A 17,984-nucleotide genomic window follows, 5' to 3' on the forward strand; every position below is an offset into this window, starting at 1 on the left:
AAAAAAAAAAATTACAAAGGAAATATTTCAACTATCTAATCAGATTCACAATAGGACTCATTTAATTCCAACAATCAAACAGAAATAACTTCAGCGGTATAAAAAAAGACAGAATTTACCTTTATGTGTCTGAAAGAGGTGAGTATTACACAATCCTTATAAAAGACATTGAATTAAAGCTTTTTAAGATGCTGAGAGAGATGCAAACTCTTTTTAAATTATTACAAATTATAAAAATGTTTCCTGCATTTACAAAGCCAATTTAAGATGTTAAATGAAATATACATAAATAATTTTTTTCTCAGATGTAAAAAAAAGTTCTTTGTTATATTTTTTATTTATTCTCTTTTCCCACATTTTATCTGGTTTTTGTTCCTCCAACTGTTAATCAGACCCAGAATATATATTTCAAAATATGAATACAGATACACTTTTACTTTTTGGGCTGCATGGGTATAATTTATATAATTGATGCCTACAAGCCTGAATAACAAGAATGCACATGAGAATTGCTACTTGATGTCTGTGAGTCTCAGTGAAAACTGAAACCAATAAATTATTTCCCTTTGTTGGAAAGGATGTTTTGCTTGTTTGTTTGTTTGCTTGTTTTTAATATTGCTTAAACATAGTAACCCATCTCTCTTTCAAGGTCCCATCTAATCCCTGACATTCTGTGTGATTCTGTGTAAATTTAAATCTAGCTATAGAACATTAGCAGAAGTTGGCAGACACTTCAGGAAACATTCACTATGAACTCAGTTCAGAGGACTTACTATGGAGATTAAATTATCTATGGAATTAGATTTGTGCATAGAATTGAGTTAAGAAAGAAATTGAATTACAAGAAAATTTTATAATAAATAGTTGGATATATAATTAATAGCTTAAATATAGGAAAATCATATAAATATAGGAAATTCATATAAATTATAGCTCTGTGATAGTTTGACCAGTTACAATTTGAGTCTTTACAAGCAAGTTAGTATTTACAGTACACAGTGCACAATACTTGACCCTTTAGGTGACAGCTGGCAAAAAAGTCAAAGAATAACAGCCTATGAAAACTGAGTTACACATTCATTCCATGGATGAAATTTCAATGCCATAATTCATGAAGTCTGGGAACAATAGTACAACTTTCTGCCAAATTTCATTTCTTCCAAAGAAATGCAAAGCCATCATTCAGAAACATTAAACTATCTTAATAAAAAATCCAGTAAGTTTATTATAAATATTAGATATGACCATTCAAAAAGCACAGAAGATTTAAATAATTTTTTTCTTGACTTTTGCTTCTCTCTGATGTGGCCCCCAGTGAAAATGACTTTGACACCCCTGGTTTAAACAGTAAAATATTTCATCGTGGTATCTTTTTATTCAGCGTTCGTCACTATATTTTAATTACATACACAGGAAACTTTCAAAGTCCATTGCTTACCTTCTTCAAGGTAAGAATTCCTTCCCTTGTGTCTTTGTCAGTAGATATAGAGAACACCCCAGAGCCATCACCATTTATAATTGTGTACTTCATGTCTGCATTTGAACCAGTGTCTGCATCATTTGCTTTGATTTTGCCAACTGCTGAGCCAACTTGAGCTGATTCAGGAACATATAGCTGATAATGTTCTGAAGGGGAAAAAAAACAAAAACAAAACCAAAACCACAACAGCTTGGACATTTTCTAGCCACACTAAATTAGAGAACTATTACGTGCTTAATACACTTCTGAGTAAACAGAAGAGAATTTCATATGAAAAACAGAAAAATAAACCTATTGAACTTGTTTAGATTCTTGAAAGCATTCAAAAGGGAACTGTATTTTCAAAGAATCACAAAATCACAGAATGTTACAGATTGGAAGGGACCTCAAAAGATCATCTAGTCCAATCCCCTGCCAGAGCAGGAACACTTAAATGAGGCTACACAGGAAGGGGTCCAGGTGGGTTTTTAATATCTCGAGAGTAGGAGACTCCACAACACCTCTGCGCAGCCTGTTCCAGTGTTCTGTTATCCTCACTGATAAGAAGTTTCATCTCAAATTTAAGTGGAACTTCTTGTGTTTCAGTTTGAACTCATTACCTGTTGTCTCATCACTGGCTGTCACCGAGAAGAGCCTGGCTCCATCCTCCTGACACTCACCCTTTATATGTTTGTAAACATTAATAAGGTCACCCCTCAGTCTCCTCTTCTCCAAACTAAAGAAACCCAGCTCCCTCAGCCTTTCTTCATAAGGGAGATGCTCCACTCCCTTAATCATCTTTGTTACCCTGCGTTAGACTGTCTTCAGCAGTTCCCTGTCCTTCTTGAACTGAGGGGCCCAGAACTGGACACAATATTCCAAGTGTGGTCTCACCAGTGCAGAGTAGAGGGAAAAGAGAACATCTTTCGACCTACTAACCACCCCCCTTCTAATACACCCCAGGATGCCATTAGCCTTCTTGGTCACAAGAGCACAGTGCTGGCTCATGGTCATCCTGCTGTCCACCAGGACCCCCAGGTCCCTTTCCCTACGCTGCTCTCTAACAGGTCATTGTCCAACTTATACTGGAACCTGGGGTTGTTCCTACCCAGATGCAATACTCTACAATTTCCCTTGTTATATTTAATTAATTTTTTCCCCGCTCAACTCTCCAGCCTGTCCAGGTCTCTCTGGATGACAGCACAGCCCTCTGGCATGTCAGTCACTCCTCCCAGCTTGGTGTCATCAACAAACTTATGGACAGTGCATCCTGTTCTCTCGTCCAAGTCACTGATGAATATATTGAATAATATGGGTCGCAGTACCAAGCCTTGAGGGACTCAACTAGATACAGGTCTCCAACTAGACTCCACCCCATTGATCATGACTCTCTGGTTTCTTTCCTTCAGCCAGTTCACAGTCCATCTTACTACCCAATCGTCCAGACCACACTCCCTCAGTTTAGCTGTAAGGATGCTGTGGGAGACTGTGTTGAATGCTTTACTGAAGTCAAGGTAGACCACATTCACTGCTCTGCCGTCATCTATCCACCTCGTTATGTCCTCATAGAAGTCAATGAGGTTGGTCAAGCATGACTTCTCCTTTGAGAAGCCATGTTGACTGCCCATAATGACCCTCTTATCCTTGATATGCCTTGAGACGGCACCAAGGATAAGTGGTTCCATCACTTTCCCAAGGATGGAGGTGAGGCTGACCAGTCTATAGTTACTCGGGTCCTCCTTCTTGCCCTATTGAAGACTGGAGTGACATTTGCTTGAAGACCACAGCAACATTTGCTTTCCTCCATGTATGGGGATATAGCGGAAGATTTGGCGAGGAGGTTAGTTAAATGTAAATACGCTCAAGTGACTTGCACCTGTCTGTAGAAAAAGCACACACATCACACTAATTGTCTTACTGACCTTGTGTGCTTGATGAGTAGAAGCTCTGTGTTAGATAACACAGGCCTGGGAGAAACTCTGGGCACCTTATCACTATGTCTGAGATTCCTGCTTTGTTGTGAGAAAGAGCAGGAGGCTGCGCCTGCCTGAAGCCTTGAAATACAGGCGAGCTCAGCAGGCCCAGTGATCTTCCAGCAGGGCTGAACTGACCAGCGCCTGCGTCCCCGTTTGTGTCACCTCTGCCTGGGAGCTTAGGTGTGGCTTCGGAGATCCCCCAGTAGAGAGGTAACTAAAATAAAACTTGCTCTTTGCAAATGCATCCGTGGCCTCTGGCTCTTCTTGCGATGTGCCTGCGTATGTGCACACACTCCAGTACTCAGGTACCTCTCCCATTTCCCAAGACTTGGCAAAGATCATGGAGAGTGGTCTAGCAATGACCTCAGCCAGCTCCCTCAGCACCCGCGAGTGCATCCCATGTGGATCCATGGATTTATGGATGTCCAGATTGCCTAGCTGCTCCCTAACCCAGTCCTCATCAACTAAGGCAGACTCCTCCATTGTCCTGACTTCCTCTGGGGCCTCAGGGGTACGGGGCTCCCCAGGACAGCCTCCGGCAGAGTAGACAAAGAAGGCATTTAGTAACTCTGCCTTCTCTGTATCATCTGTCACGAAGGCACCCACCTCGTTCATCAGTGAGCCTACATTGCCTCTGGTGTTAGTTTTATCTGCCATGTATTTGAAAAAGCTCTTTTTGTTGTCCTTGATCCCTCTCGCCAGGTTTAATTCTAAGGAGGCCTTAGCTTTCCTAGTTGTCTCTCTACAACCTCTGACAACAGTCTCATATTCTTCTCAAGTGGCCAGTCCCTCCTTCCATGATCTGTAAACTCTCCTCTTCCACTTGAGCTTACCCAGCAGTTCTCTGTTTAACCACACAGGTCTCCTGGCTCCCTTCCTTGACTTCCTATGTGTTGGGATGCTCTGATCTTGAGCTTGGATAGAAGCAGTCCCTGAACACTAATCAACTATCTTGGGCCACTTTACCTTCAAACAGACTTGCCCATGGGATTTATCCTAGTGATTGTTTGAAAAGGTCAAAGTTTGCCCTGCTGAAGTCCAGGGTTGTAATTCTGCTTGCTATTCTTTTCCTGCCACACAAGATCCTGAACTCCATTTCATGGTCACTGCAACCAAGGCAGCCCTCAACCTTCCCTGCTTCAACCAGATACTCCTTGTTAGTGAGGATGACATCCAACAGTACACCTCTCCTAGTCAGCTCCTTCACCATTTGCATCAGAAAGTTATCATGAAGGCACTGGGGGAACCTCCTGGACTGTGGTTGACTGACTGAGTAGTCCTTCCATCGAAGATCAGGGAAGTTAAAATCCCCCACCACAACCAGGGCCTGTGATTGTGAGGCTGCTCTCAGCTGTCTGTAGAAGGCCTCATCAACTTCCTCACCCTGATCTGGTGGCCTGTAATAGACACCCACAACAGTATCACCCCTGCCAGCCTGCCCCTTAATTTTCACCCATACACTCTCAACTCGCTCCTCGTTCGTGGCTGGACAATGCTCAATACATTGTAGTTGCTCTCTCACGTAAAGAGCAACTCCACCACCATGCCTGGCTGACCTGTCTTTCCTGAAAAGGACGTAGCCATCCATGACCACATACCAGTCATGTGAGCTGTCCCACCATGTCTCTGTAATTGACAACAGATCATAATCTCCTGCCCAAACACAGGTTTCTAACTCCTCCTGCTTACTCCCCATGCTGCGTGCACATTGGTGTGCAGGCATTTCAGAGAGCGAGCTGAGCACACTGATTTCACCCTTATGGGATGGGAGGCCTCCTGGTCTTCTTCAGCTCTAGAGTGTTGCCCCACTGATGCAAGCCCAGCCACAACCCCATCCCCCTTCGAGCCTAGTTTAAAACTCTCATTTTACTTGGGATGTCTTCATTCTCTATTCAAAATCCAAATTACCTAATGCAGGTTTTTCACAGTTATTTTTGCTATTCATCACATAACACAGAAATTAACTCTGAAGTTTACTTCACACCAGAATTTTTAAAAGTTTATTCTCCATAGCCGAAATATATTTGTCTTCATCAACTTGCCATCACATGAGCAGTCGAATGAGTACTTTTGAACTGGAGAATCTTTGTAGGTTATATTTATTTCAAATTTTTTTTTTTTTTTTTGACATCCAATCAGTTTGGCAAAATTGCCTCAACATTTTGCAACATCCAATCAACTCTATTTTTTCTACAGAAAAATATAATAGACCTTAATGTTTTACCATTGCTATTTCATAGTGGTTGTTTTGCAGTGTAAAACACTTAACACAAAAATTTTAGTTGGTATCCGTGGTAAAGGAAAATGAAAACAGTGGGTACATAAAAGTATTACACAATTGTGCATATAAAAAGCATTCATAACAACTATGACCTGCTTTCAGTGTTTTTATAACCTGTTAAGTTAATAGTTAGAAAATTGAATACTTTTCTGGAAAAAAGATCTTAACTGTCTCTGTCCTTCTAGATTAAATCTCCTAAGAGAAACAAAGTTGCCTGAGGGACAAGAAACTGCAACAAGGAGAAAAAAGTGGCAGACAAAATACGATTACGTAAACCTCAATTTCCATCTGAAACTACGCTAGAAAGACAGTTCCAATAAATTTTCTCCAATAATGCTAGTATAGCAACACAGTAGGGATGCTGAAATCTACCATCACTGAAAAGGAGAATATACATTCAATAAAGTCTTTGCACATACTAAAAAAACCCTCAAACGACCTCCCCCATCCAAATAGCTCCCCAACAACCTGCATAGTTTACATCACAGGCCAACCACCATCACAGAAAAAAGAGCAAAAAGACAACTTCTGTTATTATACATTCTCTGAAGCTCTACAGAGCTTCTTCTGTATTCCCTGTAATCATTTTACAATAGTGAATACAATAGTACAGCACTGATGTGCAAAAGAGCGGATCAGAAGATGCTGCATATCAAAACTACCATGTCATTACATTTAGTTGAGTTTAAATCAGGTAGCATGACTGTGGAGGTACCCTCAGTGAGTACGTATAAATTTAAACATGTATTATTGCAGAAAATCTCTATTTATTGGATGGATTGGAGAAATTTGAATCTGTAGAATTTGCAATTGTGGATGGAATGGATGTTATCACTAAAATACAACTAACTTTAGACCTCTGTTAGAAAATAGATTATTTTATTACAAATTTGTCTAATTTCTTGCACAATACTTCTTAAACCTATTTATAGACTTGTAGTGTTTTCGTAATGCTAGCCCATGATACTAATAAACAAACAGTAATGTGAGAAGGATGGATGAGTGCACTAAACTTTGTTAGTTCAAAAAGAAAGAGAATTTTCCTAGGAAAACAAAAAGTAAGTTACCATGCACTAGGGAAATCTCAAGGAAAACAAGAAATGTCCAGCAAAAAAAAAAAAAGTATATTTTACCTTGTAAAAAAAGAAAATACCAACACTTATGTAACAAGAAAATTGTTTAGTAGTTGATACAATTAAAACACATAGCTAATGCTTCATGCTCAGAGGTGATGTCAACTGACACTTCCATACTGCTGGTTGCTTTATTCATACATAAAATTGTAGCAATGGGATGAGATTCATTTTCGAATTTACTTTTGTTAAAATCGATGTGAAATGTGGTCTTTTGACTTTTTTGTTCTGACTGATGCATTTCAAAAAGGAAAAGGTTGAGGTCATAAAAAATATGTTATGTAGAGGCCATAAAAAAGATGTTACATAATCAAAACACTTCAGGAATTGAAAGTGTTACAACCCATATGATAGGGTGAACTAATTAGACACTTCCAAATAGTGAAGCTAGTTCAAATATATCCACATGACACTACACTCTGCTTTATAATCACACCCCAAGTGTTAGCCATCTGTTTCAGAAAGTCACTTTACTGATACCAGCTTCAAACATTCTAAAATACTAAAACTTCAAGCAAAATAAAAATTTGAAATCAGTCATTAATTATCTGCCAGTATTTGCAGAACTGTTTCCAAAAAAATAGATGGAATGAAAACAGTTAAAAGATAAAAACTCCTAGATCATACAGTCAGAAATATTTTCCACTTTCACCACTGCTTCAAAGAGACAGCCTGAAAATGTCTCATACAGGTATAAGCCAAATAGATAATTACAAACAATACTATCTTAACCCAAAAAACACATAAGAGGGTAAAATCCAGCAACATAAAGGTTAGATAGAATATGTTATAGACATTTATTTTGACTAGTAGTGGAACCTGGAAATGTTCCTACAAAACACTAAATTGTTGTAAACTTTATTACTGGAATTAGTGGAACTAACTAAAGGCTAAATTGAACATTTCCTTGGGCACTGAATAAATTTTGACATTAAAAATAATTTTGGATGGATATACTGTGAATTTATGATTCTTTATTGTAAGTTATGAGTCTGTCTCAACCTCTAAATATTGATTGGGAAGTTAGAAGCCCTGAGGACGAGGTACTGATCTGCATCAAAACTGTTTCACCAAATCTACCCAAGTTGAACAGATTGTTCCTATGTTCCCAGCATTGCAGCTTTCTAGGAGCTACTATAAAGCAGAAATTTTCAAACAGTCTTGGAGATGTTCTAAATTGTTCCAGAGGAGTCACTGGATGGCTTATGGATCCAGATTCTGTAGAAGCTGATTTGGTTCTTAGTTTTTATGTTTACATTTGATCAGATGAATTCATTTAATTCATGAGATAAGTAAATTAATACTTTTTTCCAGTTAATGGACTGTATAGGATAGTCATACCACTTTGCAGGACTTTAACCTATGCTAATTGAAACATTGTTCAAATACATATAGGCAACCTTCAGTTTTCTTTGAATAAACTATATAGCTTAGTTGTCATTATAGTAAAGAAACAATTCATTGATCTGAGGAACAATTTATGTTCCATTTAAATTAGCCTACAGGCAACCTATAATGCTGTGTTTTACTCTCAAAAAAGCAATTTCTCTGAATCTCTCAACAAAGAAGTATGTCAGTATTTAATGCAACTCAACAAGTATGTTATTGACTTTATTCATTAATCTATTTTATTGAAAGTTTTTACTTACTTTTCTAGGTTTTAATGTTCTCTTGAACATTAGGATTTACCTTACTTAATAAAGAAATAAATATCTGACCTGCTTATTATTTTTATATGCAAAGTACAGTTTTAGTAGCATGAGGATAAATACTGCTTGGTGATGAACTAATAGACACATTCAGTCATACATGATAGCTGGTACAAAGATGCCCTTGTCTATCTACTAGTAAACTGGTAAACACAGCAACTGATTGCCTTAATGTGTTAATAAATTACCACCATAACCTAGATGTATATCAAAGTACTATGTGAAGAAAGTTTGCTTGAACCTATAACTAGCTGAATACTCAGTCTAATTGATAAGATATGGAGAATAAATTGACAGTAAGCCAGGTTCAAGGTCTGAAGATTATAAGCACAAAATTCAACTGGCAGGCAATTAACACTAGCTGTTCAGGAATCAAAACCATTGGCTAATACATTTAATGTCTTAATTAATGGGCTGAATCATGGGTTGCATATACATGCAGCAAGTAAGTGGACAATCACTTTCTGATGTGATAATTGAGCCATTTCTAAATAAAGAACAATTAAGGTCAGGGGGCTTGGAGATTTACTTGTGATGATTCTCTGGAAAGGCAGAAAATCAGTATACTGAACACCAAACACACCCAAAAAGTAAATGTCACTTACTGATCATTCACTTTGGAAACTGAGCACACATTTTGTAAACACAATTACTTGAAAAAAATTCTTTGCCTTAAAGAATATAAGAGAAGTTAAATACTCGTTAGGACCAGAAACATGTGATGTGACTACTATGCCAATATGTACTGTAACAAATTTTAACAGCCATTTTCTTTAACAAAGAATACAGCTTTTAAAACGTCTAGACCCCTTGAAACACTTTGCCAGATTTTTACAGCAACCTTGAACACAGTCATAACAACATTCTTAAAATAGAAGATCTTACTGCCTTTTCTTACACAAATAACTAAAACCTGATATTCCCCTGTTATTTGAGATTTACTAATAATATACTAAAATATTCTAGATTAATCTTTCTGTCTCAAATTAGCTGAGATTAGCATGTTGGGTAGGAATTCAATTTTACAGAAAACTCTGTATTAACCAAAGGTGTTTTAAGAGCACAGCAAAAGGAATTCTCTTTGAGCAGATTTTATATTTTCTCATGAGATTCCAGTCTTTAAATCTCATTATGTTGTCTCAATTTCACAACAGTACTAAAAAAAAAGGTACATTTCGTTTTTAAGTAATACTGGTTTTGGACATAAATTAATTTGGGTTGCTGCATTTCCTTATCACCCATATATATCTAATTTCCTGACATTTCCCCTGGTATGTACATATATGTCACTCATCTTTTCTTTTAATGAGATATTAATAATTGCCTTTCAGTAGATTGATCATGCACACCAGGCTCTTCCTGTCTACTATTTACACAAAGAGCTGTTTTGATCTGATTTTGTCAAACCACTAGGAAGAATAATCCTCCCATAATCTTACAGATGGACAAAAAAATTCAAGTATTTTATCATAATCTGTATTTCTTTGGACATTCTGTAACATATACATATATAATAAAAATTGTTGGTAACATGTAAACTGTAATACTAGAAAACAATATCCTAAATTGTGAATCACTTGCAGAAATAAATAAAAATGAATATGATAGCACAAAAACATTCTCTGTGGAACACAGAAATGAGAATAAAGTAACATTTCCAGGATGGTAACTTCACTTCTGAAGGAAAGAAACAAAGTTATATGCAGGAATATATCTTCTGAAGAACAAAATATTAGACTTCTGCACAAATCAGGCCTTAAATCAACTTTCTACATGTCCCTCTAGATCAATTTAAGATCTTACTAAAAGACTTAAGCATGTCTCCAGCAACAAACAATACGTGGGACTATTCAATTGCAATATATTTTACATTCACTATATTAAAGCTACCAGCTATTGGGATAGTAACAAAGGTGGTAAGTGTTGTAGCGTGAAATATGAAAAAGGCATTCCTCTAATTTTAACAAAAAGAAAAGTTATTCATTTAATAAGAAACATTTAAATGCAGAATAATTTCTAGAAGGAGATGATTCCTAACACTCCCTGAACACTGGATGATTACTGGACTCATCATCATGACATAAATGACAAAATGATCAGAAAACTACATTACTAGGTACGAACAAAATCTGATTTATAAAGGTGCATTTGATCAGATGTCAACAATCTTAAGCTAAACTGTTATCAAGTCCTTTTCTTGTTTTGTTTTAAATCTGAGTTTTCTGAGGACAGACAACTTCTGTAATCATTTTAATTCAATAGCATCCAGTAACTTTTAGACTCTGTCCATTTTCAGGCAAACCTAATAAAAGGGTAGAGGCCTCAAAGATGTTATGATTCTACAAACCTCTTAACAATTGCTGATTGAATAGAGGAGAAAGATCTGTTAAAAGAAAATTTGAGAAAATTCTGCTTTATTCATCTTGTTTGGCAGCAGCCAAGTTGTCAATCAGGAAGCAGATGGCTCTGGTCCAGTCACCACAGGAGGATGGGACAGCCCTACAGTGCGTGGCAGTGAGGAGTGGGAGGATGATGATGGTTACACACAGAGATCATAGGAACTCGATGTGCTATGTGGAACTGTGTATCCGGAAAGGACCATATTGGAGTATAAATTTTAGAAGAAAATTAACAGTAGGTACCTTTGTGTTTAATTAGCTGATTAGTTACATTAACAGCCAGCATGGCCAGCAGATTGAGGGAGATGATTTTGCCCCACCACTCTGTTCTGGTAATACCCCACCTGGAGCCCTGTATCCAGCTCTGGAGCCCTCAGTACAGGAAATACACGGACCTGTTGGAAAGGGTTCAGAGGAGGCCATCAAGATCATCGAAGGAATGAAACACCTCTCCTATGAGGACAAGCTGAGAGAGTTGGGGTTGTTCAGCCTGGAGAAGGCCCTGGGGAGACCTTACTGTGGCCTTTCAGTACTTAAAGAAGGCCTGTAAGAAAGATGAGGACAGACCTTTCAGCAGGGCCTGTTGCAATAGGACAAGGGCTAACAGTTTTAAACTGGAAGAGGGAAGATTCAGGCTAAACATAAGGAAGACATTTTTTTACAGTGAGGGTGGTGGAAACACTGGCACAGGTTGCCCAGAGAGGTTGCTCCATCCCTGGAAACATTCATGGCCAGGCTGGACGGGGCTCTGAGCAACCTGACCCTGTTGAAAAGGTCCCTGCTCATTGTAGAGGCGTTGGACTAGATGTCCTTTGAGTGTTCCTTCCAACCTAAACTATTCTATGATTCTACCATTATAAGGCTGGATAGTAGACACCTTACTAGTACAAAACAGATTTAATGCCTACTTCTGGGATGTGAGCTTACTTTTTAAGAACTAAATGGTGTGTCCTCATACAACATTCCTGTTTAAACTGTGTACTTTTCATACAATGATATTGTAAAAAGTGAGGGCAAAATAATTATGCATATACATAATTTCACATTATATCTAATACTGCCCTGAAACAAATGATCCTCAAAAATCAAGCTTCATAAAAATGTTTTAAGCCATGACTTGTATTTAAATTTGGCTTTATCCTAAAGAACTGAGCTAGATGTATCAAAAACAAAATCTACAAATGGGGTATCAGGGAAATAATTCCTTCATAAAATTAGACTCTAAACACAATAACTAAACGTCTCCTGCACACTGTCTAGAGTGTAATCGTTAGCACATGATGTACAGAACGTCTCAGTGGAAACATCTGCCTAGTGTGATGATCTTGATACAATCAAAATCTATTCATCCTAAAGAAAGAAAAACATGCAGAATCTTATTCACCCTAACCAAGACCACAGGGAATTAATGAACAAAAAGTATACAGAAAATGCTCATGTCACTCAGGGTTGATAACAGTGTCATCACTAGATGGAACATTTTCTATCAGATTATTGAAATAAATTTATGGCTATGAAATTAGGGCCATAAGCCATCAACCAAGTTGATCAGGGGTAAAACTAACAAGAACCAAGAGATGATGATTACTGAAGAGAAAAAATCTTCACATGCAAAGCGCTGTCTGTCAGCTTACATTAAATATCTAGTTCATTTGTATCTGGACTACCTAAAGAAAGAAAATCTGTGGTAATGAAGAAAAATAAATCAGTATTCTATGAGATGCACTGAAGTAATTGATAAGCAAAATGTACTTGAGGTTTCAGGTTATTCTCCTGACAAATTCAAAACCCTGTGCCTACTCCTGAGACATACTAGTGTATTTTGCAAGCAGATTTTTTTCAACTCTTCTTATCATGTATTTCAGAACTGCAACTGTCAGACTGATAAAATTATGCAGTAATGTTTCATATTCTTCCTCTTAGACTTTTTGGTACTTTGGAAAACTGTAGTTCTCTCTTAATAATTTATTTGAAAGAAAGTCAGCTATATTTATAGTGAGTACAGAAAAAAATAGAACAGTAAATTCATTTAAGCAGACATATTTACAACCTCTTTTTCTAAGATTTAAATAGATTTTTAAAGTGTTTCTTTAAGGTGGACAAATCCTGCATACCTTACTCCATATGCATCTTTAATGAACACTGAACTACCAAAGCTAGAAAGATATGATGTTTTAAATATGTACAGTAAAGCATATTTCGAGATAAAATAAATAATTAGAGAATCAGTCAGATGTGCTTTCCAGCATGTTCTCAAGTAAAGTACTCATACAGTTAGGGTCAGATTCAAAACTCACAAGTATGGTAATGGAAGAAAGGAAACTAACCAAAAGAGAGTCTGCAGTTTAAGTGAGGCTCAGCCTGTTCCAAAGGTTATATACTTTATACATGCAGTTTTGGTTAGTGCTTGCCTTGAATTCAATTCTGAATGTGACAAGCCTCAGTAAGACTCATTTAACATTCCATGTAATAAGGAAATTGAAGAGAAATTTAACTGAAAATCATTACATACAAAGAAAGAAGAAGGAAAATAAACAATCAAGTTATTTCTATTAGTGCAATCCTTGTGTATTGTAGTCATAGTTCATGATGCTAAGATGGCCAGATTTTAGATCGTCTATACTTTGGTTCTGTACTAAGATATAGCTACCATACTTTTGCAAAGGATTTAAGTTATGTTTCTCAAAAAAAACTAAATAGCAATGTTGCAATCATAACTGTGGTGTAGGCATCCTGTGTAACGAAATATAAAGCAAATGGTGTATTCTACAAGACTTGCTGTAGGCTTAAAATATTTCTGTTAAAAATTATAACTGTTAAAATACATTTTCTTTTTACTTTGTTTTGTTAAATAATACAGTTTCATTAAATTTTAAATGTTTCATAATTTTCAATGTTATTTTTTGTAATTGTTAGAACCCATTTTATATTTCTGAAAAAAATATTGATACAGATTTGCTAATGTACAGTTCTGCCTGGTGGTTGATTTAATATCCAAAACCTTCCATTAAAAATAAAAGAAGTCAGATCTTGAAACCTGATGAGTAGAGATCAATTTGAGTTTGCAGGAAACTGAGGACAGTTTTTATACTTCAACTATTTTAGATGTTATATTCGTTCAAAGATATGTCTTATCTTTTGCCTTTCCAATAGTTTGGAAGTATTAAATAAAGTGATGGATGCAATGACAATTCCATGGAACACAAACACGAATATACTTTATTTAAGGCTGTGTTTCAAAGCCTTTATGTGTTTATGTGTTTGTGAGGCACAGAAAAAATATTCATTTCTACAACGCTTTTAATGAGCCTTCTTACTTCTTGATCAGATTTTACACAATGTGTATTGTCAGGGAATTTCATTTTCCCTCAGAGCTTTGTGATCTCTATCATTGTTTGTAAGTCTTCTCATTCAAACAGCTTAATGCATTTCCCAGTGAATGCACCTATAGCTACTAGGCCATTATGTTCTACAAGGGCTCACACAATGTCAGAGTCCATATTACAATATTCTTATTGGTCTTGAGCCAATCAGCAAAGGAAAGCAACTTTAGCTATGCAATTACATTCCAGAAGACTTCTAAATAAACTGTCGACTGAATTCAGAATTTCTGCAAGACTCCAGCTGCTGTGTCAGATCAATGTGTGCACAATGAGTTCCTATTAGTGATCATATTAAGATATTCTAAGAGTACTCTAGCATATACTTTTCATATATGCATGTGAGAACATTCAGTTTGACATCAACATTGACAATTGATTTAACTAGGATGAAGGCAGACTCTACCATAACTCAACAACAGAGAGACACAGCTTAGCTTTTGATCATCTATAATATAAAAAGTGATCTTAAAAGTTTGCATGCATATAGAGGAAGCAAAAGAATTTAAAAAAATGATAGGTATGTATGGAAGCAGCCAAAGGCATGCTGGATTCAATATTTTAAGTGTTACCATTTATTGTCTACCATGGGAACAATATAATTCACTTGTAAGATCAAAATCACACACTTAATGAAATATACATTCAAAAAGGACTGGAGAAAAACCCACATATGACAAGAATATTCCTTTGTTAACCATCTGACTCTAACTGAGTGTTTAATTGAAAGTATTCTTCACTGGTTTCAATATTCTAGCTATGCTATCTCTGTGCTTCATCTGAAAACACTGGAAAACTGAAAAATATTGGTGAATCCAAACACTTCCCGAGCTGCCTTCTCCCCATGAATTTGAATACTAATTGGATTTCATGAATCCAATCAGCTTCTTACTTCCCTGAAAATCAATTATATGCTGAAATTGTACATACTCTGAGGAAATCTGGGTGGATTGTCGTTGACATCAGTGAGTGTGATATTTACAGTTGTTGACCCTGACAGCCCTCCAACCTGCCCAGCCATATCTTTGGCTTGAATGACAACGGAATAATGTTCTCTGGCTTCCCTGTCCATGTTGTGCAAGGCAGTCCTGATGACTCCTGTGATGGAAAGAAAACAAACGGAAGATCAGAATTAGCTTGTTTTAGAAAAAGGAAAAGCTAGGCATAACATTTCTTTTCAGGAAAGGTGAGACATGGTAGATTTTCTGGAAATGCACAGTTTTCTACGATCACATTAAGCTGGCTTTAGTTCTTTGCAGTTTACATATATATGTATATCTCAATGCCGGTTACTGCTAGACAACCAACTTAATTGAGGATATGAAAAAATAAAATAATATATACTAAAACAACAATTATATTAATAAATAAATAGGACTATTATATACCATTCCTAGCAGAAAGGCACATTGACAAAACTCTGCTGTTTCTCATATGTCATAACTATTCAAATAGCTACTTAACAGAAATACTAATGAATGAGAACTCTTACCCCACAGAAGAAGAAAAAAAATTCATTTTTAAGAAAAGTTAATTTCTGAATTCGGATATGACATACCTTTTATAACTACTCAAAAGCTAAACTTTCTTATTTGACAAATTTCAAAAACCTGTACTTTCTTATTTGATGCATGTCAATCACATAGATTTATGTTCATAAATGTCACTTACCTAATACTTTCCTGTAAAGTGAGTGATAAGCTACTTTTTTTTTTTTACTACAATACAGAGACAAAACTAAAATTGAGTGACGCTAAAATTCTATTTATTTTTATCCACTACCATGAGTAAAGTTTTTAAAATTTAGCCAATTCTACATGCAGAACTAAAGGTTACAACAAATGAAGAACAGCAAACCCTGTGGGCTCAGTATCAGTTTTGGTATGTTTTTCACTTATGTGGATGCCTGTAAATTAGGCCCTGCTAATTTCTTTCATCACAGACTGACAGAAATCTCATGGAGTTCAATGAAGGGAAATGTCAAGTCGAGGAACCAATACATGCTGTGGACAGCCTAGCTGAGAAGTAGCTTTTCAGAAAAGGATCTAGGGGCTCCTCAAGTTAGACATGAACCAGCAATGTGGCCCTGCAGCAAACAAGGCCAACAGCATCCCAGGCTGGCTGCATTATGAAAAGCATTGCCAGCAGGCCAAGGGAGAGGATCCTTCTCCACTGCTCATCACTGTTGAGGCCACATATGGAGTGCTGGGTCTAGTTCTGGGCTCACCAGTACATAAAAGACATTGATACACTGGAGTGAGACACATAGAAATAAAGAAATGTGTGAAATGCTAATTTGTTAACATTAATTTTTCAAAACCCTAAATTTTTAGCATAACTTGGTTTTGGACTCTGAAACTGAGTGGCTCTTATAACTAGTCAGAAAACAAACTATAGCAGGTGTTGCTTCTGGGTAAATTTTAAACATGTAATAGCCATTAACACAAAGAAAGTTATGAAGAAGAACCTTATTCATCTAGAAAATCTCTTGTACAGCATGATTCTCAAGGGTTTTGATTCCCACAGTCTCAGATGACACTAAAAATTATTTCCAGAATACTACTTTTCTTGTATTTTAAAATTACTTTCTTTGCATTTCTTCAGTAGAGCAATTTAGCCATTATTACATACAAAATGGACATTTTCATGGAACTTATACCAGTGTTTCCATTCTATTCTGAAAATAAATCATACATAAAGAGTAGAACTATCCACAAAGAAAAAATATTTTAAAGTATCCATGAAGATTCAGAATTATTTTAACATAGTTTTGCACTGTAAGTTCCTTTTAATCAGAAGTTCCTTCTGGACAAGCTGGCTAAAAATAGTACACCAGTCTGTTTTAGTTCATCAGTGTTTTGTATTTTGAATGACACGGTTAGAAACGGGTCTTTTCTCGCTATTTGCACCATGATATACTGAAATGAACCACAACTTTTACATACTAAAAATAGAAGGCATGGAGACTTTTGGATAAAAGGAATTGATGTAACCTAAATATGAAGCTTCATCAAAATCAATTTGGTTCACAAAATCTGGTACAATGGTTCTGAAATTTCATTTTGGTGAAAAATAGGAGAAAAGTACTAGAATTAAAAATGTCCTGCTTTTACATTTTTCAAATAAATTGCTTAATTTTCTTACATTGAAACCAATTTTATTGGAACATTTAATGTTTATGTATATGCATGGAGGGAGTCTTTGATTTTTTTTTTTTTTTAAAACCTTTCCATTTCAGTCTGAAACAGGCCAAATTTTACATAGTGGAACATCTGTCTTCTGTACAATCCTCATAATTACACTAGTTACTTACATTTTTAAACTAATTTAAACAATTTCCTCTGAATTACAATTGCTTTCCTCTTCCTTTTTGCTTCAAGGAATGTGGTAGTGAATCAATACATGTAGACAGTTAATAACGATTTGCGGATGACTTATCACTTGATCTCTCCCACTTGCATCAGATTCCTCTTTTCTGAAAACTGAGTAATTGAAAATGGACAAGTTTTTAGTTACAAAAATTTATTCCAAAGTTTTGAATAAGAAAACTGGTGCTGAAAGATGGGAAAGTTTAGTTCTCTCTCTTTTATTGGTTGCATATACATACACACATCATAAAACTATAAAATCAGTATGAGGCATAAAAC

At 36.2% G+C, this 17,984-nt stretch overlaps 1 protein-coding gene across 5 annotated transcripts in view; it reads right to left on the reverse strand.

The window, feature by feature from the left end:
• The window catches only part of CDH18 (cadherin 18), a 560,106-nt gene that overhangs the window by 63,368 nt on the left and 478,754 nt on the right, over nucleotides 1-17,984 (reverse strand). For all 5 annotated transcript variants that reach the window (XM_071804488.1, XM_071804489.1, XM_065830393.2 and 2 more), the window contains 2 exons: nucleotides 15,268-15,435; nucleotides 1,439-1,626 (listed from right to left, as the gene is read on the reverse strand). In XM_071804488.1, coding sequence (XP_071660589.1) covers nucleotides 1,439-1,626; nucleotides 15,268-15,435 — 356 coding nt within the window. The remainder of the gene's footprint in view (nucleotides 1-1,438; nucleotides 1,627-15,267; nucleotides 15,436-17,984) is intronic.

The sequence above is a fragment of the Patagioenas fasciata genome, chromosome 2 (genome assembly GCF_037038585.1).
Source record: "Patagioenas fasciata isolate bPatFas1 chromosome 2, bPatFas1.hap1, whole genome shotgun sequence".
In the NCBI taxonomy this organism is placed as follows: Eukaryota; Metazoa; Chordata; class Aves; order Columbiformes; family Columbidae; genus Patagioenas; species Patagioenas fasciata.